The sequence below is a fragment of the Lonchura striata genome, chromosome 11, assembly GCF_050655825.1.
Source record: "Lonchura striata isolate lonStrDom1 chromosome 11, ASM5065582v1, whole genome shotgun sequence".
NCBI lineage: Eukaryota > Metazoa > Chordata > Aves > Passeriformes > Estrildidae > Lonchura > Lonchura striata.
In genome coordinates this window covers 17,605,157-17,629,992 of record NC_140713.1, presented here as the reverse complement: position 1 = coordinate 17,629,992, position 24,836 = coordinate 17,605,157, and the positions used below count along the sequence as shown (strand labels likewise).

At 40.8% G+C, this 24,836-nt stretch overlaps 1 protein-coding gene across 1 annotated transcript in view; it reads right to left on the bottom strand.

Annotated features, from left to right (window-relative positions):
* GLG1 (golgi glycoprotein 1) overlaps positions 1–24,836 on the bottom strand; it is an 82,693-nt gene that overhangs the window by 14,321 nt on the left and 43,536 nt on the right. The window contains exons 4-14 of the mRNA XM_021541087.3: positions 23,761–23,976; positions 17,019–17,222; positions 16,317–16,388; positions 13,953–14,136; positions 11,988–12,202; positions 6,749–6,870; positions 6,042–6,143; positions 3,990–4,143; positions 2,181–2,318; positions 1,308–1,394; positions 353–415 (exon numbers count right to left, since the gene is read on the bottom strand). Of these exons, the coding sequence (XP_021396762.2) occupies positions 353–415; positions 1,308–1,394; positions 2,181–2,318; positions 3,990–4,143; positions 6,042–6,143; positions 6,749–6,870; positions 11,988–12,202; positions 13,953–14,136; positions 16,317–16,388; positions 17,019–17,222; positions 23,761–23,976 (1,557 nt within the window). The remainder of the gene's footprint in view (positions 1–352; positions 416–1,307; positions 1,395–2,180; positions 2,319–3,989; positions 4,144–6,041; positions 6,144–6,748; positions 6,871–11,987; positions 12,203–13,952; positions 14,137–16,316; positions 16,389–17,018; positions 17,223–23,760; positions 23,977–24,836) is intronic.

Genomic DNA, 24,836 nt, shown 5'->3' with positions numbered 1-24,836 from the left:
CCAGTGAAGTTATTTCAGTGTTGCTGAGCAGCTGCACAGAGTACAATATACATGCCTGCATGTAAAGGAGAAGGAAAAAGTCTAGTATTTAACTCACTGTAAAGAGTGATTTTTGCCAACTACTGAGCAATTCTCGTCTTCAAACTAGCTTTTATGCTAGGGCTTGGACAACAGCAGAAACATTAGGTAGAACTGAGAGTTTTTATTTCAGGGTGGTATTTTAACTGAAGACTTTTGGAAATTGTTACCTCTGATTTTACTTTTGAGGTGTAGCAAGAACTAATACTAAAACTCTCTAAATTTCCCAATGAGTTTTCCATCAAAGATATTCACACCATTACAGTGTACTCACATGACAGAATGTCTGGATAATGGGCTCACATGCTCTCATCAGCAAGGCTTCAATTTGAATGTCCTGCAGAAAATACAGTTTTTCATTTTCACAGTGAATGCTCAAGAGAAAAAGACTCTGAAAAAAAACTGTGATAACTCAAACTCAACCCAGTTTAGAGGGCTTTGAAAAAAGGAATCCAGACAACTTTGTCCTTTAGCTCTGGAAATCCCAGGGTTCAATCTTGCCAACACAGCAAATGCAAGTCAAGTCTTCCAGCTTAAGGGAAGAGCCTGGTCTCCACAGAAACTCCTGGCTTGGATAATTCAGTCATTCTCCTCCAAACTAGGTGCTAGAGCATTAGAAATCATCTTATACCTAGGCAGGAGTTGAAGATTTGGCATGGTTGTGATAAAACCAAGTTTCTAACTACTGGAAGGGAACTTTCCCTAGGGCACAATGTAAATTTTAAGAGATATGGGGAACATTCTGGGTCTCAACCGTCAAATATGCAGCTTCATAAAAGAAGTAAAGCTGCCAACATCACTGGAAATCTCTACTGATGTATCTGGTGGTTATTGCTTGCAAAATTTTTGTGACTGGGAGGGAAGCTGCAATACAGTACTCAAAACTACTTGCAGGCAAGACCAAAATCTCAAGTCCCGTCACATATCTTGACTTGTGTTAAAGTTAACTGGGTTCCTGTGCAAATCTTAGTTTTAGTACTGTAAGTGATCTTTAAAGCAGGAGATACACCATCAAGAGTCTAAAATCCTGAACTGTTGTTCATTTCTCTTCCTCAAGAACTTTCAGGAAAACCTCCATTGTATGGGGTAAAAAGGATGTATTTTGATGCCAGATCCAAGCTGCATTTCTACAGCTCCTCTAACCTCATGTTTCTTCATCATTATTAAAATGGCATGTTTAACTAGACATGCTCACCTATTCCCTTTACCCCAGGCTGAAATCCACTCACCTCAGACTCCAGCTCAGTGAGGTTTCCCACTACGTCTCTGCAATCAGACACCAAGTCATCAAGATGGTCCTGAAGGCATTCCAGCTCCTTACAGAAACAGACATTTTAGTGTCTGATCCAAGAACCCAAGTTGAAATTCTAGGCTTAAAACATTGTTACACATGCAAAACTGCCCTCCTTTTTGTAAAGTTCTAAATCTCATTTAATCCCACTCCTCTACTAGCAGTCTCAGAACACACATATATAGTAATGACTGAAAATGTTGGTCTAGGATGTTACCTTACCACTTGTTCTTAAAAGCTGTATGATGTGCTTTCACTTCTGGAATATCCCATTTAATTTGCCCTTTCCATAACCTTGAAGAGAGCTTAGTTACCCAGCCTGTAAAAGGCACTTCAGAAAGACAGTGGTGTCTACATCATCTGCTGCAGAATGGTCTCTTCACTACAGCCCTCGAGGTACAGCAATTTAACATCAAAGTATTTGCTGAAACTTTGTTAAGTAGCTGCAGATGTTAGTTCAGTTCTGTATAAACACAGGAAGCATGTCAGTATTTGCCAAATGGAAATGGGATAACGTTTATGTGGGACATATTGAGCTTGTAATAGAATATTACAAATAAGAGGTTGAGGGTAAGGTTGCTTCTTTAAAGCCCTTTCTGCAAACTATCCCTTTCTCTCTTCTCATTCCACTAACATCTGAACACACAAAGCTTTTTTGCACCACCTGTCTCAGTCTGGTGCAGATTCTGTTTCAAACTGCACTATTTTTTAACACGTTCTCCACTATCAAGACATCCTTTTAACCCCTTTATTCCTTCTCACCCATCCAGCTTTGCAAACAAAGTAGCAGTAATATTGTGTAATACAGTACCTGCCCTGTCTCTGTTTTTTCACTGCACCACTTCCCCAGGTCAATCATGCACTTGTTCTGGAGGGTTGGGTCCAGCTTCACATCCATGGCTCGCTGATGGAGGATCCTCTGGACCTCTGCTCTACACTCTCGTGATAGCTGCAAAGAGAACAGGGAGTGTTTGGCATATGGGGTCCCTAAATCCACACAAACATGATGCTGTCAGGTAAGGTTCTGAGAGTGACCACAAATGCCATCATCAATCCCAGAAGGCATAGAAGTCCTGCACTGCTCAGCACAGGCCTGTCAGGTCACCTACAAGAAATGAGGGTTCCAAAGGAGCTTGGAGCTCTGTCATTTAGTTTAGATAGGGCCTCCTCTCATTCCATTAAGTTTCATTTTATATTTTTAAACCTCTACTTCGCTTTATGAAAGATATGTCAGATCAGGTCCCCAGGCTACCAGCCACACCTTCACTCAAGGCTACAGACTGATTCTGGAGAAGAAAGTCAAAGTAGCTCATGCCCTTAATACCAAATGGGAAGCCCAGAATAAGGCAACATAGTCCAGCTGTAATTTCTGCTCAGCAATCCCCACTGCAGCACATCAGAGTCAGCACTTGCAAGGCAGAAAGAAACAAACTGTAGGAAACCAAGGGATACTGGTGTGGTGCTTATCTGACCTCAAATGCACCAGTTGAAGCTTAAAACTTCATACATTTAAAAATCCAAACCACTGGAAGTTAGCTAGCATTCTGTCAACAGCACTGGAAACAAATACAGGTAAAACCTCCCATGAGTTTGCTTCCAAGACTAAATTTCAAAATGACAGTTGCTCCCCTAGCCTACTTTCCAAAAGAAAAACACATTTAAAAACCTCTTCTCTCTCTGATAGATTATTTGCAAGGTGGCTATTGATTTCTTTGGTCGGCACTAATATAAAATTGAATGAAAAAGTCTCAACTCAGCAGACTAAGAAACTGCATTTTAAAAAATTATTCCTAGAAGAGATGCTTTCAATCAATACTTGACCTCTGCCACAAAAGACCTTCTAAATCAAGCTGTGGAAATTAATTTTTAAACTGGGCTATTGTATAAACCTATCAACTCCTAGGGACTGTGTACACTACAGTGCCAAAAGAAATGGAACTGAGTACCCAGGTGCTTTCATCTGAGTGCCTTGCTGAAGGCACGAGAGGGCAGCAAACTTGAAAAGAGCAGCTCTTAACCACAAATGCGATTATGGTGGATCTCCAGACTGCAGGGCAGCAAGTCAGATCCCCACTGTCTTCTTTAAAGACAGCATAAGCACATTTACCAGTACAGCATGCTCCAAAGAACTGGAACTGCATTATATCCATAGGAAGAACTCAATGAAATATAATCTGAAGCTGGGCACAAATCAAAACTTAATTAGAAACAGCCGAAGAAAGGTGATCTTGAAACTCCTTTCTGCATAAAACCAATTTTGCATCTATTCTGGCTATCTGCAAGGAATCACATTCCTCTTTGGAAAGACATGAGGGAGGACTCGTACTGGTTTCAACAGAAATGAAATTGGTGTCAGCTCACAGTTCTCTCCACAGGCCTGTGACACGGGTCAGTCATCCTGCTGGGCCTACTTTGCCTTACCAGAACAACCACCTAGAACTTCAGGGCACCCTTGAGGAAGAGCTAGGCACCCAAAGCATGCAACTACCATCTACAATAAATGATTTCAAGTAGCTTGTCTGAGTTCTGGCAGTTTTAGCATTGCGTGTCAAACTTCCAAACACGTGTGTAACCCTTCTACCACAGATGAACAAGCACCCAGTTGTCCATTAGCACTCACCCTCCTTCCCTGCTCCTCTGTGCGATATGCATGCCTGTACAAGCAGGAGAAAACAGCCCCTGCAGGAATCACCTCACTGGTCTCATTCCAGCCATGGGTATGGCAGAGGCGGGAGGCATCTCCCTGGCACTTGCGGTAAAGGACTGTGTCCAATCTGCAAACAAAAAAAGGAGTTATCACTGGCACATCATTCAAACATGGAATATTTTTCATATCCCAAAATGCTTTGGAGGCAGAAAATCCACTTCAAGTTTCAGGCATCACCAGGACACCACTCAGCAGCAGTGTCTGACCAACTGAACCAACAGGTGGCCTTAACTCAATTTGGAATCAACTCCCTAAATAACACCAAAATCTTTAATTACAGATCAAATTTTCAACACTTCTTGAAGCACCTCCCATTTTCTTCTGCAGTATGCCAGCCAAATGTTGACACGAGTAAAGAAATCATCTCCTTGATGCCCTGAAGGAGCAGAAAGGCAGGTACATACCACATTTTCCTTGTGTAATATCTTACACTTACTTTGTACTGCTGCCATTCTGAAACACCAATTCCATAAGAATCTGAGTTGGATTGATTCTGTCTGTCCTGGATTTGAGCCAAGTGCAAACTCAGTGCCCCCTGCTTTGCATGTAAGTGCAGATCTCTTAAGATGATGTCTAATTACAAGAAAGCTAGGTGAGATATTGCTAGGTGAGATATTGCTAGGCTTTCAAAACGGAAATTTCTTATTTATAAAACACTATAGGAAAAAAACATCAAGTGATTTCAGTGGACACCAATATATACATAATGATAAAGGTATCAACAAAACCCCTTCTATTGTGTGCATCTGTCTGAGGCACCAGTCAGTGCAATAGATTCATAAGCCAGTTCTGGGGAACAGTAGTTAAACAAAGATAAGGTAATGCTGCCCAGCTTGCATTATGAATTACAATTATTCTTACTCCAAGGAAAATGCAAATAATCAGTCTTCCTTCTTCCAATCACTTAAGTTTGACTCAAACAATGAATTACCTGCTGGAAACAGTACAGGCAGGAGACCCAGTAATGAAGACAAACAGAAAGGGGGGGAAAATTAAGTATTCTTGTCTACCTATGGAGATAATTATTGAGATGACAATCACAGCCAAAAAACCTTAAACTCCCTGCTCCATGAAGCCCTATCTTTAAAAGCAGAAGGTTCACAGAGCACATCAGCTCTCAGCTACTAGCAATGCTGTCCTTAAATACACAACTTGCTGCGAGTCAAGATTTTCTTAAAGTTTGATTTAAATACTCCTTGCAGTAATCAAAGCCCAGGACTTCTTGTCTTACACTCTTTGTGGCCACTGAGAGCAATTATTCAATTTCTTGAAGTAACCCCATTTAATGTACTTTATTTCCTCACCTCTCAATCTTCTTTAGAAGACAAGCCAAACACTTATTCTTTCCTCACTGGTCATGTTTATCAAATTTATTCTCTCCTCATCCTAACCAACACTGACACAAGGGGCTTTGTATGTATTTAAAACAAAGCATTGCCATCTCTGGATGAGAAAGATGGAAAAGTAGTGCTCTGAAGTATATTACATCTGCTCTACAGGCTGTAATCACACTTAGAGAATTTGAAAAAGGCAGAAATGGAAGCAGGAAGCTTCTCACACAGTGAGTCTTTGTTATATTTAAAAACTTGGTTTCCTGAAGTTCCGTACTGTAGTACTTGGAGTAGATACACCTGGCTGCCACCTACAAAGTGACCTTCGGCTACAACATGGTCAGACAGAATTCTTTAATTATAAAGATGTAACAAATTTTAGAGCTCAATCTTGGGAACTTTTTAAGGCTGCATCACTTCTAAAAGAGTACTTGATTTAAGTGACATCACACCTTTTCTAAGCAGCTTTTGCTTTTAGTGTTCTACACAAGTATTAACACCCTACTAACCTGGTGTACTTGAAAGTCCTCTTCTGAACAACCACAAGCTATACTGTTTTACAAGGAACTACTAATGCACACAAACACTTAATACAAACATCAAGTGAAGATAAGTCTTGTTTTACAGTACTCACTTCCAGTCACGAGATATAAAATACTGGAGCTCGAGGAGCCTATGCTCACAGTCTTCTACCATTTTCTCAGTATACAAGTGCTCCATCAGGCAAGACAGAATCCTACAAACAGAAGAAAAAAACAGGCCACAGACTGTTAAAACCATGCTGAGTTTCCCTGTAACAGCTGGTGTTGCCAAATCAGTCGTCCAGTGGCCCACAGATAAGATGCTCAAACTCAGTGAAGATCTTTCTCTTCCTTCAAAAAGATTACATCTAAAACAAGTGTATAGCAGATTTGTATTTGTTGTGTTCCATTGTTTTAGTTATCTCAGCGAGTCTTATACACAACAAAATCCTAAGGAGTATTCTATAGACAATCTGGCCCAGGGGAGAATATATTATCAGACCTTAAGACAAAGGAGACACTTGTCTCTGCAGTATGGGTTTGCTTACCTGGCATTTCTAGTTTTGTCACTTTGTGATATTGCTTGAGACGTATGTAGTTAGAAAAATTAGCATATAAAATGTTACAAACACAAGTCTAAGTTTCTGTGAAAACTACATCCTTCACCAGTGCTAAACCAGTCCTATAAAAATACTGGCTTGCTTGTACAGCAAGAACGGAGACATCTCAGTGCAGCCCTGTAGGACAGATTTTTGTCTCTCTACTGGTTCATGGATGCCCAAGAGGGAAAAAAGCCCCAGTGTGACTGAGAGGCACCTACATGGGGTCTCCAGACCGTATGTGCTTGCAGGCTGTCTGTATCACTGACTCACAAGCCTCGTTCAGCGCGCGGTCGATGCGATAATCGGCACCGGGGTCCGTTTCCTGAATCAGGGTTTGAAGCTGGAAGAAAGGAATTGTGGACAGGAAAACAAATGTTAAAGACATAAATGAGACTACTTACAATCTCTCCGTGTGGTAATTCTATGCCAGTAACAACATCATGATGTATGAACTCTGCTCTGCAGTGTTTTATTTTAAGAGCTTGTCCTGCCAACTCCAGCACTGCTGGACCCTAATTATCATTACGAAGTAGCCCAGGAACATTGGATGAGACCAGTTACACAGTGAAGGTCAGCCGTGAGCTTGGACTACTTACAGACCAATTTACAGAACAGAACAGCTAAAATGTGATATGCCTACTGTATTTTTGATCTATCTTCAGCTTTGATGGTAGCCTCATTCCATAAGGCTGACAGTACCAAACACACACATTTTTTGTCTTTTCATGAATACTATTTACAACTGAAATCTGAATCAATGTCCTAAGATAGTGTGCCTATCTACAAAGTTTAAACCAATTTTTTTAATTGCCTGGAGAGGACAAAAAAGCTTTATTAAAACACAGGATAAAATGTCCTGTTCTGATGTCCCAAGAAATAACATTTCCTCGGGGATGCCTGCTCAAGATTTTGGAAGTCAGGGTCTGTAGTACACATTTTTTTAGTGTGTGTGTGTGTTTGTGTGTGTGTGTCTAAAGTATAAAATGAATGCAGAACACAATGTTTTAACTACTCAGGAGAAGTCATAGTGTAAGTGAAAGATGAAAACAAAAATATTCCAAAGATTTAGAGACCAGGTGTGCCAACCCAAAGCTGATATCCCAGCACTACCTTTATGGCTTCTATATACTTTCAGTTCTCATAGGTAAATATAGTTGCATCAAGCCTTTTCTTCCTGTGAAACAAGTATTCTGACAAAAGTTGCAGAAAAAAAATTCTCTTATTAATAAGGAAACATCATTTAGCATATTTAGCACTATGTTACAAAATCAAATGTGGACACAGTCCATGTCATCTGAACATTCATTTGAGAGGTGTCTGCTGGGCCAGGGGAAGAGAATTTGGGTAAATCTCAGTTTTGGGACAAGGGTAGCTTCTGGACCTTAACTCCAAGGATGCCCATGCCTCACTTCATTTTCCATCAAGCTGTGGATTTCCTTCCAAAGACTGATGGAAGGCAGACTGGTATCATCATTTGGCAGGAAAACATTTTCAGCTGACAATTTGAAGGGGGGAAAAAAAGAGGTTGCTGAGAAGGCAACTGCACACCAACATCAAATGGTCTACAAGCTCTTAACATCTTGATACTTAGTTAATGATCTTTGTCACTGGCCCTGAGCCAAACTAAATCAAAAGCACAGTTACAATTTTATCCTCCTTCTTTCAAAGTCTGCACCTAAACACTATCCAGGAAAATCTCAGGGTCAAGGCCCTAACATCACAAAACACAGGCAAGAAAAAAGCATCAGAGAACTGGAGAAAATACAAGCTAGTACTATTTATCCAATAGAAAACTTGCAGTCATGAGGAGAGACCACAGATTGCCTGGGAGGAACACAGGATTTCCTGCAACTTGCTCTTGATTATGCCCAGCCTCAGCTTCTAAGAGATGCAGGCAGCTGAGAAGAGTACTATCTATCAAAAAATCTTGTGATATTTTCACTAAAATAATTGGAATAATAACAATAATTCTTGGGATATTTTAACTAAAAATAATTATAAAAAAAAAGCATTTTATACATCTCTGATAGTGGTCAAACAGAACCTTACAGTCAAACCTTAACTGGATGTGTTCTTTACAAACTTGCAAGAGTCACTGCAAGAGGAAGAAGAATATTATGATTTTGCTGGGGCAGAGACTCACACAGCCTGCATGGAAGGGGAATACTCTGTGTGCATAAACTGCTGGGATTGCTTCAAGTCAGGTGACTTAATATTAGAAAGATGTGTGAATAGGACCTCAAACCCAACACTTTCTTACACACATAAATTGAATAAACTGGCCAGAGCATTATGTAGGCAGGATTCTAAGGTCTCAAGTTAGTTGGTATTTTTGTTGCTATCAAGTGGATGAGGCCAAAGCACATCAGATACAACAGCTCAGAAGCACTGAAGCACCTTCTTATCCCTCCACCTTGTTTTCAGCACTACTGCAGAATTCCCGACCTTAATTCTCAACTACATGCATGATGTGCAGCACCAAGCCAGCTGCCCTGACTGCAGGGAAGAAGGAATAATTTGGCACCAGTGATAGAAGTGAAGGTTGTATAGGATTTTTCCTCCCTCACACAACAAACCCTTAGAGCTGAAAAGCAGATGGATAAAGTTTACAATGCTCTGAACTTTTATCTTGGGCATAGAACTAAATTTACAATGAACTACCAATTTAACAGCTGTATTAGAAGTTGGAGGCAAGAAATAAATGCCCTTTAAGCAGGGATTTAAGTTATATACACTCAAAGGTCTTAACCAAAAAAACCCCAAAGGTAAGACCCAGGAAACATAGAAGCCACATATTTGAAAAATGATTTATGAACAGATCTAATATAAAATATTGCTTCCATCCAGCAACACCAGAGATGCTATATCCTGCCAGTAGAGCTGGCAGAAATGGAACTCAAAATACTGGGGTTTGAGAACGTCTAAGAGTGCATTTTGTTCAATATTTTAAATACAAACAATCACTCATAATCCACCTGCAGGGAAGGTCAATGCTCTTGCAGGAAAATGAAATGGAGGTTCTTTGGTTGTGTTTTGTTGTTTTAGGATTCTTTATATTGTTTATGGCAGATGGGCTAATGTCTTCCTTTCATAGGACAAGCAGAATCAGAGCAAACCTTCACAGACAGGACAGTAAGAAAAACCAGCTCCAAAACAGATGTTTCCCCTTACAATTGCCTCTGGCAAACTTTCTAGGCAGGTGTGTCTGGTCATAGAGATTCTGCAAGGAAGAATTTCAGGACAACACCTATTGCTTTGAGTTAGCCAAGAAATCAAGGTGTTATATTAGCATTAGCTAATAATTCTGCTAAAAGCACAAGAATGTGAGTTTTTGACTCTATGGAGTCAAACTTTTGACTCTATAGAAAAGACAAGATCTGGAGATGCACCCAAACCACTGCAGCAAGCTGTGCTGGGACCATCCCAGAGCAGCTATGCTGTTATCCTCTCCTACTGCAGGTGAAAATGTAGGGGCACCACAGACAACTGCTCCACCATCAAGAACCACACCAGAACCACACACCAAAGGTGCTCTCTAGGTACCCAAAAAGAACTGAAATGGCCCCAGCTTACTCTGAAGGATGGATATCTAACTTCCCTTCTTCAGGGCTTGCCATATGAACCAACCTCATGTGATAGTCAGTTGAAGTCTCTAGCCCAAATTGTACATTATCTGTTACAGTTTCACACAATATTCTCTTCCTTGCAAAGATAATTTATCTACCTTTAAAGGTAAAAGCAGAAAGCTTATTCTAACACATTAAGTCAAAACATAACAAAGCCAAAGACAGCTGAGACAACCATTACCATTCAAATACAAAAAATAAGAACAATAAATTATTTAGTACTTCAAAAGTTGCAGGCAGCTATATAGTAGCTCTGTATCAGTCTTCAGAAACTCTGAACATTGGAATGTTTATCCTGTTCTTGCAACCATCAATTTCCTCTTGCCCATAAAAATCCAGACAAGCTAAATGTAGGTATAAAATCAACACTTAATTTGCTTTCTCCTGTCCTTTGCCCAGAGAACAAAACACATTAACTTGAAGGGGACTCATGGATAATCCTATTTACTATTGCATCATCTTACTGTAAAAAATAAAACAGTAGCTTAAGTATAAGAGAACTAAAAAACATCCAAGTTTGCCCTAAATTTCTAAAGATATTTTCCTCTGGAAGTTTGAAATCCTGTATCACTTTTGGGGGCTTCCTGTTTTGACTTATGACTTGTTCTGAACATGCATGACACGATCTAAAAGTTATTTTCAATATTAAATTATCTTAGGAATATTTGCAAATAATGAAATTCTGAAGCAGCAGTTTCAATTTCATATTTAAACAGAAACAAATATTCATTTTTTCACACAAAGGCTGCAAAGCCTAAGTCATGCACTACAGATCCCCGCAGCAATGACTCAAACTGTACAGCTGCTGCACCAGTACACCTGGTATTTATGCAGAAATAAGCTTCATCACAAAAACACCCTATGACTTACAAAAATTTAACAGCTATTAATTTATCTTGGTAATATACACAAACTGGCATCATTTGAGGATCAAGTTTTAAGCTACGTTTAAAACAAAAATGTACAGAATGGTGGTTCTGTTTATTAAAATAAGTCAAGAGCACACATCCCCCCTAATTGCTACATCAGTACTAACACTCCCTTGCCATTTTTATCATTGATGTTACTTTTTTGGGCTCAAGGGTCAGTAAAACCAAGTATTAAGTACCAAAATGTTATTTCATATTAAAATACACTAATGAGTTTAAACAAAAATTAAACTGTTTTCAACTTAAAGAAATGATAAGCAGGATGCATTTAGGCCAAAATGGAGTTTAAAAAAGACAAAAGAAAATATTCTATTTTACAGGAGTAATTTGCAAAGAGGAAAATGACATTTCCTTCACTAGCTGCAAGTACATCAAGAAACAGCAGTCTGCTGTACCTCCCTGTCCCCAAAGTTCCATTTACATCATTAAAGCTGAATTAAATAACAAAAGTAAAACTGAGTGGGAAGGTGCTTTGAAAAGTTTTGTACATTTCCAAGGACAGGGCACAAGGGAAACGGGGAGAAAAGGGAGTAAAGGGATGGACAAGGAATGTTTCAGAATTATAAAAGGCAAGTTTCCCCACATCTTGCACCCCGGAGAGGACTCCATGACTTCAAAGCTGGTGGAAAAGAACTACAGAAGATCCAATAAAAAACCCAGAGCGCAACAATCCAAAATGTATTTTTTGAAGGGAAAAACATCACCCTTACTGATGCACCCTTGCTGCTACACACCAAGTTCACAGCATGGCAATTACACAACTGCTTCCAGCCCTCAGTGACACCCAGCAGAGCCAGGATGACTTCAGCAGAACCTCCATCGCAAGGCAAAACGCTGACAGACAAATCAGTGCTTCTACCAACTGAGCAAACTGTAAGGGAAGTGACAGAAAAGCTCCTTACTGCCTGCTGACAGCTGAGCCCCAGGTTTCCCTTCTCGCCCCGGACGACTTTCATCAGGCAGTGCAGGGTGCGGCCCTTCCGATGGAGGCCGGAGCAGTGGTGCTCGATCTCCCCGCGGCAGCTCAGGATGATTTCTGGGCTCAGAGAGAAGTCTTCCATCAGCATGCGCCGGTAATCCAGCATTTCACCCTGGCACTCACTGCTCACTTGTCGACCTGAGCAAGAGAAGATGATGTGATTTAGTTTCAATGTTTAGAAGAGCCCTTCTTGACCTGTGCTACCAGCGTGTTGGAAGAGCAGAGACAATGTTCACACTCTGAACAACACCAGACTAAGACAAATGTGCTGGAGCATTCATGCTGGGGAATAAACCAGTGGTTGTGGTAGCTCCTGTCATTTAAACAACCCTGTAAAATATAGCCAGTCTGTGTATTTAACACAGTTTTTTAAAAAAAAGAATGCCTGAAAGATAGGAGAATCTGATTTTGGATTTCACATTACAGGAGTTGCTTCTGAAGAACAGCTGAAAGCACTAATGGATTCACAGTTCTGTAGCACAAGTCAGCTTTTCCCCATATGCTCAAGGGCTCCTTTATCCACTGCAGTAGTCACCTTTGGTAGGTTCACCAGCTTGGTATATAACTGGGAGAGGAATTTGTTTGGACAGCAGGTTAAACATTTTCTCTATTGAAAATGTTCTCTAGGGCAACAGCACATAAATGCTCAGGAAGCCAAAAGTCAGACTTAAACAAGAGTGTTTCTGAAGTGTCCAACAAACCACTGCAGTTGCACAGAAATCTTGTTGTAGTAAATGCTTAGATCTGCTATAAGCTTTCCTGCAGTCCCCATCACAACCTATTTATATGTGCACAACATCCCATGGAACAGAGGACACTCCAACAGGGGCTGCCAGGCATTGTAACACATGCACATGGTGCTGTGTGGAATAATCAGTGTTCCTCCTGGGCTATGCCTCATACACGAGACACTGCAGAGCCTGTTCCACCATGAAATTGAATAGCTGAGCAGCAGTTTTCTGCATGCAATTCAGGAAACCACCTGCCTTACTGCAGGGAGAAGTGAAAAAAAACACCCAAAACCACAACTTTTCTAGAAACAGGGCACATCATTTCCACATCAATCAGAAGCAATGAGTTATTCAAACTCACAAATGCAGAGTGCTTGTGGAATTATGGCAGCCTTTCCATCCCATGCCAGAGGCACTGCAGCATGCAGCCCTGCTGCTCAAACTCAAACAACCCAGTTGCATGCCAAGAGGGAAAACAAGCATTTCTCCAGTGCAGATCTAGAGGATGTAACACATTGTTTCACACTACGGCAATTTCACAGAGAACTTTTAGCATGGTCCAGCTGCATTGAGCCTTCTAATGCCTTTGGAGACAGCAGCTGGTGTCAGGACACCTCCAGCATACATTAACTTAAATGACCAAAAATAAAATTCTCACACTTAATTTCTTTCTATATAGGGAAAAACCAGAGTCAGAGAAATTAAGGCATTTACTCAAGCTACTGAACTGTAAGAAAAGACATTATCTACAACAGGCAGACAACTGAGTATCTCTGGTTTTCCCTGAGTGAGGATAAACAGGTTCAGTATTCTGTGTTTTAACCTTGTAGCATATTTAATGCTAACTACACAATGGAGGAAAAGAGCTGCTTCAATTCACAGTGAATAGAAGGATTTGCAACTACAAATCAGCAGTCCAAGTGGGATTTGCTATTTTGCATTTTAAACTTCTTGTCTGCACAAAAGGAGTCAATGGCAGAGGGGGTTTACTCAGCTATTCTGATCACCAAAACAACAGCGATGAAAGCACCATGATGAGGAAATGTGCCATGGAAACAAAGTTTGGAAAGAGGAGAAAGGGGACTGTAAATACATATTGAAGCTGAAGGCCTCTTTGTTTAAAATCAAGGTCCCAGCAAGTCTTGAATTCCACTTACCTCTGTGCACAGCAGACTCTAAGCACATCAGCAGATAGGAAAGCCGGGCTTCCCGAGAGCGGGGCAGGTTCTCCACGTTGCAGCGGTATTTCTTCAGGTCGCTTTTACAGGACTTGGCCAGCGAGTAGCTGACTTTGTAGTCTTGGGCAATGAGCTTCTGGCGGGTTGTCAGAGCATCACGACACTGCGGGAGACACATTGGGATGGTGGAATGAGCTTCTGTGCGCTGGTGGCAGAGAGCTGGACCTGCTGCTGTCAAGTTTTCAAGTTGCATCTCAGAAAACAACCGAAGCTTTTAAATTCAGGCATTTAAGCTGGACTGCAGCTAAATTTCATTTGTCTCATAGAAACCACACAGTTAACAACGCACACCAAGGTCAATATATCAGGGGTTTCAAAGGGAGCAGCGCTCCGTGGAGCAGTTCTCAGAACTGCACATTCATCCAGCTTTTTGTGAAGAGAGTGACTCATTCGTGGTAACTAGGAGCAGTTGCTGACATTTATCCCAGCTGTGGTACATGCTCACCCCATGCCCTCAAGAAATAACTTGTTTCCAGTTGCATTTACAAAATAATTCATTTCTTGGGTTTATTCCGCAACGCGCTGAGCAGATGACAGCAGATAAAACAGTCTAACCGTGGGAATTTCTAGCCATTTCCCACTACTGGTGAGGTTCACGAGGATGCACCTGAACCCAGCAGCTGAAAGAACAACCCTCTAAATTTCATCCAAAAAAGGACCTGTAAAAGCACTGCTACACTTCATAGCTTTTGGTTTAAGTTATGTGAAAATTAAATCTGAGGGCAGCTATTCTAACAGCTCAGAATAGCTCGAGCAAATTTGTCTATTCCCACACCGGCCCACTTGAAAGGAAGGAAAACAGTGAATATCTAGAGTAGGGAGAAGAGAGAGCAATCTCGGCACAAGGAACAGGAAAGTCCTAGAAGCCACTCCCCAATTTCTTACATCAGGTTTTTGACTTTGCCCCCTACTTCCCACACCTACTTGAGGACCTGGAAAGCCCTACTCCAAGATATTCCTACTCCATCTTTCATGCTTCTATGCAGTCCCAGACCCTAGGACTAGACAAATTTACAGCTCTGGACACAGGGAGATACAGGCTTGCGGATACCTCATCACCTGAAGCAGGGAAAGGCTGGATACAGCCCAGGAGGCAGTTTTGGATAACACAAAGCAAGCCACCCACCAGCAGCTATTGCTGGCTACATGTGTATGCAGCAGCCGACACCTTCAGCAAGGAGGGACTCTTTGCTGGGTAACAGCTTCTACAAAACCAGTGACTGCAGATGGTCCAACCTTGGCAGCTACAAGAGTGAGAACTACATTTAATGTTCCTTCTGCTCTGCAAACTGCGTCCTCAGAGCATCCACCCCTCTCTCTCTCTACAAAGTTATCTGCTGCAGCTTGGTGTAACCTCTCTACATCTTACATTCATACCTCAGTCAGCTGATCGTGGAAAACACCCTTCAAAAACTATCAGTGTCCCTGTATAACTAAACAGAGGTTAAGCAACAGCAGGAGTTCATTTCAGTAACACACTTCTACAAAACAGAGCTTTGTTTAAAGCCCTCAGAGATCCCTTGTTCAGATTTGAATTTGTTAATTGGAACCAAGCTGTCAGACAACTAATGCAATCAACAAAAAAATTAATCTGATTCCTTCAGCACTCTGAGTCAGGCTCTTTCAGCACATCTTTGAGGAGATACAGATACTCATCTTCACATCCTTTCCGACAGATTACAATTCTATATAATCCCAAACACTATGATGCTGCTTCCAAAAACACTGAAGGCATTGCTGCCTTAACAAAGCACCTACACCAACACAGACTTTTCAGATCTAGCTTTCGAGAACAACTTATTTTGCTGTTGTTAAAAACCATGTCTTCAAGAAAACCAGAAGGAAAACTTCTGTTCAGTCATTGAACCATACATCCTTCCCACACAGAATGTGATGCTTCAAAACAGCCTTAAAAACACAAGTGAAAGAAACACAGCTTCTTTTTGTTTTTAATCTGTACAATTAGAACACCATTTATCCAAGGCTTACCCCAGCATGCTGTGACTGCTACTTTAAACAGTCAATGACAATGCTACCACTTGAGCTCCATGTCTTACCTCTCCAAATTACCCACCCAAAAGCTTTGATTTATTTAAATCCTTTACTTGAAAGACTGAAACTTGAAACACAAAAAATATCAAAGTAAAAGCATTTGTTAAACTAGCTGATTATCTGGCTAGGAAGATGACATTTTCCTTAACACTGGAAAAGAATAATGCAGCCTGGACTGAGGAGTGATCTGATTATTTCTGCAGTAAGGATTTGTCTCACTATGATACTTACCTTTTCACTCATTGATTCTTCAAACTTGTGATTAAAGAGGCACTTGTATACTCGGCCTTCCCCAGCCTGAGTCTGTGAAACAGAACAGTAACATTTACCCTTAAAGATAATACTTGTAACATTAGATAAGCAGGCTAAACTACACCTGAGGAAAATTTTTTAAACCAATAATATATTCAAGTTAGTATTTCAAATGACAGCAATAGCTTCTATGCAATAAAAATCCTTTGAACTTTATTGCATTAAAAAAAAATCTGGTCATGTTCATCGCCCTTTCAGTGTAACAATTCTCAGCTAATACAAGCTAACTGAGACTGAACAATGCAGCTCATGCTAGGCATAAAAAGTGCTACAAGTACAGTCAGACCAGGCTTACTTTGTGCAACAGCTGACAGCTGTAGAAAGGAGTGGTCACTTACCTCTGCCTTTCCTCCCCCACTCCCTGTCACACCAGCTCTCATGCCCCTTAAACCATTTATACCAATTTAGTTCATGAACCCATTGGAAATAATGCATGTTTGTTGGGTGAATGAATTTAATGCTGGAATTACTGCAAAATGACAGTTACAGGGTGTCTGGTTTCAGTATTACACAGTATCACTCAGGCTCCAGTCTACAGTTCCCTTCTACTGCTTCTTCCAGAAAGGTTTTGGGGTTTTTTTATAGATTACTGTAGAGAGAAAGGAAAAGGAAAGCACTCACATTTTCACAGAATCGCTCTCTGTCATCTCGGCATGCAAAGTAGAGATGCCGGTCCAGGTGGAAGTCATCAGAAGAGAGCTCAGCTACACGAAGAATTGCTTTCTTACACTGATCAGAAACCTGGATTCGAGAATCAGTCTCCTCTGCCTCCTTTACCAGGCCTTTTTCCAGGCATGCCACCACCTCTCCTTGTGAGTGAGCATCCTATGGGAGAACACGACATCTGTAACCAAGCTTTTACATAATCAAGTAAGCTGTGATTCTGGCTAAGTACCACATTAATTAAGCAACAAACTGTCTACACATAGACTTCCCAACATTCAGCATAAACCACATTTAAATTCAAAGGAGGCAACAATTAAGACCTGTACTAACCACACTTCATACATCACCATCCCACTGATGGTCACCATGAAATCCTCACCTCCAATGCTCTGGGCTTGTTTTAATGCGACTTAATGAGATTATCACTACTTAGTCACACTGCTCAGAGCAGTTTACCAAAACAGCCAAATTATCCTTAATCTGACACAGCTTTCTTGGCACCATGGCAACAGCAAGGAACAGCATCACATTAAGAAAATGCATGGGGAGAGAAAAATCATAGTTTTGCCATGCCAAGACAAACCTTCAGTTTGGGTGGTGAAAATTCGTGATGTAAAAAAGGAGCTTTGACCAATCTAGACTTCTCAATTCCTCCACTAAGAGAATAAAAAAAGCAAAGCATTCAAGAGTAGATAGAGGTCTCTGACAAAGCAGTTCTGGACCAGTGCTGTGCACCACATCCACTGTCCTGCAGGCCTGGAGACAATATTGGACTGTGAGCAGCAACTGCCAATTAACACAGAGCCCGTGTTTTGTTCAAAAACCTGGAAGAGGTAGAGCAAAGCTCAGCAAAGCTCCATATAGCTTCCTATATCCTCATTATGTGTTTAGAAAGAGAGCCCTGCCCCTCCATACCTCTGTAGGAGGTCTGGTTCCTCTAAAGGACTCTACTGGTACAGATTTCTCAAGGCTGCTGCAAGTTTTTCATGTGAAGGCCACCTAAATTTATGTTGCTCTGCTGCAAGAGGATATTGCCACTAAACTTACACTGTCTGAGTATGCAATAAGGCATGCATGCTCACAGTGAGCTGAATCACCCAGCCTGGCATTTGCAGGCACCATTTAGGAGCCATCCCTTCAGCTTGCTCTGTCAAGCAGATCATCCACTGCTGCTACAGGAGCATGAGTAAGAGAGCAGTCTCCAGAAAACATGGCCATGATTACGCAAAGCCACGCAACTCTCCCCAGTCCTTTCGTTCTGACGTGTCTGCTTACACAGGCAGCCTTTGATTCCTGTCTTAGTTCTGCTACACTTGGAGCACAAGCAGAATTGGTTGATTACTTGTTAACTTGTAAACACAACCCAGAAATATCATCTGTCTTAAAAGGCTAAAAGCAGTTTTTTCCCTTTAAAAAAAAAAAAAAAAAAAAGGCAAGCAGAAAACCTAAAACACAAACCTCTCCAAAATTCCTTATTTTGGTTTGCTCCTTTCTTTGAGTGAGAACTGACCAATTTCATATGCTGAGCAGGTGTATTTGAAGAAATATATATCAACAGTCCCTTTAGGACTGATCCTCAAATCTGGATTCTGAGGAATAGTACTCAGAAGTAAGTTTGCCACATCACTTAAAATTGCCATTTATCCATAACCACATGAAACACAAACACGGTTCTGCAAACTTTCATGGTCAGTCCCAGGTAGTAACTACAACTGAGAAGATGTCAAGTGTGAATGATTGAAAACAACCATTTTGAGCTCCTGTGGCACATTTTTGCTCCTGCCTAAGTGAAGTTGCAGCTGGGAGGCAAGGCAGATCAAGGTTACTTTCACTCATCTGCAGCTTTCCTTTGCAAGCTAGCAAGAAGGGCAGAAGGCAAGCTTTTCCTGCTAAGAAAATCAGAAGTTTCCTGGTTTATATTGCAGTGTGGGTTTAGATTCCTGGTCAGAGTCATATTATATATGTAAATAAACCTATTTTTAATAGAAAATCTGGAAAGCAGGTTTCCATATGCTGGATGCTGAATGTTGTTACACTTTAGGGACACAACACGAAATGGCTCATCTATTGCATTACTTTGATAATAGAGTTTTCACATTTGGGTAGATCATCCTGAAGGGCTGGCTACTCTCTGGCCTGTGTCAGAGTAATTTTAAAACATGTCAGACTCAATAGAAACACACACAAACTAACCCATCTGGCCCCTGAAACATGCCCTTACCTCCAACCATCAAGCTTTTACACACCTCCTTGCAGCACCCTTAAGGTTCCTGTGCCCACTGATGACACTGTAAGATTTACTGGCCTAACCTGGGGTTAATTTTCAGGCAGATCAGGTCCCTGGAGTGCTAGTGCTGACTAGTTAAGCAATTTTAAGGACAGCCTGACTCTTCATTTCCTCAAAAGTGCAGAAAGACACCCACACTACTGCCAAACAGAGCATGGGACTCTACCAACATGGTTTAGAGAAATATCACTTCAAGCTTTAATTATAGGGTAACACCTACTGTATTTAATATTGTACAATCATTCACTGCAGACTGGAAAGGAAAACAAATGTGTGTACAGCTGCACTCAACCACCCTAAAGCAGCTGGCAATCAAGGCTCGTCCCAAGGATGGCAGGACAACTTTGACACACGTTGGTTGCACCTGCATCACTACCCAGCTCTCCACCTCAAGAGATGCCTGTTCCCACCTGCATTCCATGTGCCAGCAGTCCTGAGCAGTCAGCTCAGCTTCAGAGGCACCAAAGGTCATCATCCCACAGCATGAGCCCTCCCAGCTGCCTGGTGTGTAAAGGGTGAAGCATCTGCTGCAGCTCTGCTGTGGAATGAATCCTAAAACCATTTTCCTCTATCCAGGACCCATTCTCAGAAAACCTTCACTGTAGAGTTGAAAACCTCCAAATTCACTCCAGAAGTCAGGACTCCTGCAAAACTGCTGCCTGTTGACAAATTCTAGGCCTCATTTTTCTAGAGCAATACACTGAAATACAAGAGATTAAATCTAAAAAACACGTGGTTCTTGCAACACAGCTTCACCACCAATATCAAATATAGGATTGTACATGAAAGTTGCAAATATCTATAAAACATACCAGATAATTATCTAGGCTGGAGAGCCCTGAAACTCTTCATAGCTTTATGAAAGGATATAACTAGATCCACAAAAGATACAAGCAGCTTTCTAGTACTGTCCCACAGCACTTTGAGCCACAGAGGAATGAAATTCAGTTCTAAATGTATGTGCCCAAGCAAATCCCCTTCAGCACAACACTGGGAGATTTGAATTCCTATAACTAAAATTCAAACTCCAGGCATCCAGCTTTAGGCCAAAACAGAATTTTAAAAACATTGGGTTTACTATTCATTTTCCATTAGAGATTCCACTTTCCCCTCAGTATAATTTAGATTCTGCAACTGCTGAGGATTTTTTGCCATTTTTCAGAAGTTTCCCAGAAAGGATTTTATCCTGTCTGAAACCTGACATGCCTCAAATACACATCTGTTCCAGCTGCAGCCTTGCAGATAGAAACTAGAAAAGTGACCAGAAGAGAATGAAGAGTAAAAATCAGCAGCAGGCCGGAGAGTAAACTAGAACCTGTCTCATCAGCACAGCACCCTGCACTGGACAATTGTGCCAACCCACTGAAGCAAAAGCAGCCAGGCTATGGAAAACCACCCAAGAGATCTACTGGGAGCTCCACTTCAGCATTCCACCTGGCTAACCAGGGATGCTGGGATGTCTCTGGATTAGCTAATTCCCTGTAGTTCAGATGATAGTACGCTGCTATACCACTACACTGAGTAAACAAAGACTGAGCTGAATGTTACCTCTTCCGAATTTAGACTCAGTTTCTTCTGTGTCCAGTACTTTTGTGAAACTAAGGAGAGAGAGCAACTGTACTCAAAGCACTTAGAGGCAAAAACCAAAAACAAGTAAGCAATGGTCTCCTAAGGTGTCTTCCTTTAGGAAAAATATTGTTATCTAACAAAGTACTACAAGAGAGGTGCAACTGACACTTATGTAGCCTTTATTATGGCAAATAATCAACTACATCATGACTAAATAGCACCCTGGCAAATGCCCACTAGAGTTTGATACAATCCTGGTCCTTTCCCAGGATTGGGAAAGTAGCTCATTTCAATTGGCAGCTGAAAAAGAAAAGCTCCACTGCAATTATTCATTTCAATTTCAAATTAGATCCCCATTGCATGAAGATAAAGCAACTTTAAAATACCAGGAGACCAAATTCATTATGAAATACAACAGCCAAATGGAGAGGTGACTGAAACTACTATTAAATGTTTCTCCACTAGCTGGGAAAAGATGAAGCCATACCCTTCCCCCACCCCTCCACCCCCCGCCAGGTATGTCAAGAAAACTTAATGCTTTCAAATGACACATCTACAGCCTTTCTGTTACAAAATGAAGTCTAGGGTCAGATCAAGACTTCTTAACTGATCTTCATTGCTCTTAGAGAGCAGAAACACAACTAGAAATGTGTGTAAAGAAAGCACAGAAACCAACACATCAGAAGCAACAAACTCAGAACAGAAATCAATTAGGAAGTATCAAGCAAGTTTAAACAAAAAAAGCAAGTATAGAAAAGGAAGATGGTTACACAGCAGAGAAGCTTCAAGGGCAAGGTAATTCCAGCTTATCAACCTAAGTGCCTTTCACAGTTAAAAATGCCAGTTTATCCCAATTACTCTGGTGAAGCTATCACACTACAATAACCTAGCTGCCTGATGTAGATAGAGTTCATGGTCTAGCTGTGCTTATTTCCATAAAAAAAAAAGAGAGAGAATCTTTTCCCCCATCCTCCTTCTCAAGTGTTCAGGTCCTATTTATTAAATTCAGTTACCTTCAGTCATACAAAAGGGTAATGACTGTTTCTCTATAGGTAACTCTCAGAAGCTACAGCATGGAAATAAAACCTTAACCAGCATCTGATGGAAGCAAATTAGATTTCTCTGAAGCAGCAAAGGGATAGAACAGAACACCAACAAAAGACATGCTTGCATAGCCATTTATAGCTGTTTCCATAGCAGTATAGAGTACTTCAATTGCTCCAAGTGCCAAGGATGACAGCATAACAAAAGATATATGACAGGCTGCAATGCTTTTTCAAACCAAGGCACAATATTCCAGGTTGGGTACCAAGAGAGACAGGAATATGCATGAGCCATATAGAAGTTTGGTTAGTGATCACTTTGCTAGCCCACAGAAATTTAGTGACCCAAAGTTTTCCTTTTTCTGGTGCCTTGTGACCTCAGCCACCCTGGCCATCCTCCCCCTTCACCTGCCTGAACTGAGCACTGTGGTGAGTTGTGCACAGTTACCCACACTGGCTTCACGCCCACCATTTGAGATTTGGTTTGTGCTTACAAAATCCCTTCTGCTGTATCCCTTCAGTGCTACCATAAGTATTTCAATTTATTTAGATTTGGTGAAGCCACAGGTAATATGCAGACTCCTGACACACTAGATTCATGTTACACTTCTAGTTGTATACTGATTGCTAAAAGCAATTTCTCATTTCATGAGATCTTTCAGCCCAGTATTAGAAAAAAGCCTTTACTTTTATGAAGAAATCAAGTTACTCAGTTGTTACCAGTCTGAACCTAGAGTGCACCCAAGTTCCTGCTGCTTCTGAGGTTGCTTTTGTTCTTGTTTCCAGAAATGAGTCTTTATTTTTGTGCTTTCTGTGGCTCAGCTAAGTCTTCTGGAATACACTAGAACTTAAATTTAACACACTAGCTGCTAATAGCTGTGAATAACTCAAACAACTAGGAAAGCTTCTTTGTTTAACCAAAAAATGTGTATCTTATTGCAAACCCCTTCATTAATAGCTCATTTATGAGACTAATTGTTATAAGCATTAAAGACATAATAAAAAAGCCACTGTAAAAAGTTGATAAGTTAATTATAACTTTATCCCTAAACATAAAAACTTATCATAGAAAAAGTCACTCATTCCTGCAGCACTACACATGTGCTGCCTGCATTAGCTATGCTGAAGTAGACAGGGAAAGACAGTCCCTTGAAAATAATTTCACATCTAGTCAGTATAAACTGCTCTTTGCATCAAACTCTGCATAAGTCTCATAGGCAAAAGAACACTGATTTAGTAAAACCAGGACAGTACTGATAATGGTACTAAAATGTGACGCGACATGCCCTGTGCCCTTCAACTGATTTCGTAGGGGCAGAGGAAAGGAGAAGCAAACAGATAAAAGCTGTTGATCCAGTCAATCAACTACAGCCTGAGAAAGCAGAAAGGGTTATAGCACAGGCATCATCACCTTGATAACCTTTCTGTAAGGCCCAACCACAATGTGAAATAAGTCAAGCAATAGCCCTGCTTAAATTTATTGTTTGGATTCAGTATAGTGTATCAAGCTCTAGAGGGCCTCATCAAAGAGACAACTACCTGCCACATCATCTGTAGTGGGGTGTGGAAAGACAAATGAAAGTCTCTGCACAGCACTTCCTCACAGAAAAATGAATGCACATTTATTAAACAGGAACTGCAAACAATCAAGACACCACCCTTTTCAGACAGATGAGACACACCATGTATTTTCTCAGTTGCAAGTAAGACAGTAACACTATTGCAGAGCCTCCACATCAGTTTCCTGAAGTGAATGACTTTTACGAGTCTAGTGGCAATCTACATGTTCTCCAGATACCTTTTCTCCAGGTCGAATGCTGCCACATTTCAGGAGATTGATGTCAGCTTTGCAGTCATCCATGAAGCCACAGATCAACCGATAATCGCTGAAGATAATGGCTGTCATTTTAGTGATGTACTGATGGCACTGGTACTCAGTGATGTTGCCTCTGTGATCCACCAAACATGACACCAAGAACCCCTTACCAACTGGTTCATCTGCACACTCCTTTATCTGTTAAAAAAAAAAAAAAAAAAAAAGGAAAATTACAGTGGCTGCAGCTTATGAATTTAACCTTATAAGAAAATCCTCTAAGAAACTTGAATCTGTAGCTTCAAAATCTGCTAGCAAAGAAACCCTCTAGGCTTTAGTTTGATTTCCAGTAAGTCAGAATAATTGAAAATATTTCAGAAATGAGAAATCTCATGTGTGCCAGCATCCAAAAAAAGCAAACACAGCGACCTTGAGGATTATAAATTCTATTGCTCAATAATAGTCTCTTTTATAATTACACTGAACCCCTGCAATCAAGTAGACTTGTAGGAAAAATGCTAGTTTGACAAACCTTTATTTAGAAAGCTGAGCATATTACAACATCTCTAAATCATACTTAGACCCCCATTAGCCATCTGACCTCATACAATATAAGATTTTGGCCAGAAGTGAAACTGATTCAAAAGTCAACACTATTTATGGAACTGTTTATAACTTGCTAGGAGATGAAAAATACTATAAACTAAAATTCTCATCAAATTCTTTTCTATGAGGCTCTTGCATTAACTGATTGTTGGTACTAAAACCATTTTATTCAGTGGTCTAAAAAAAGTAAAAATCACAGCTAACCAAAGCTGAAAGCTGTGAAGAGATTGGAAAAGCAGAGTACAAGAACAGACAGGTCCCCAGTATAAATCACGGCCTGTGCTGCTCAGGGAAGCAGACAGGCCAAACCCACCACCTCTGGAAATAAAAGATGCAGGCAGCTTTGACAGTGTCTTTCCTAAAAAAAGGGAAAACATGGTTACTTATCAGTTAAGGAGGATCCCTGGAGGAATCATTCAATAGGAGCAGTGCAATGCCTTGCTCCAAGGTGCACT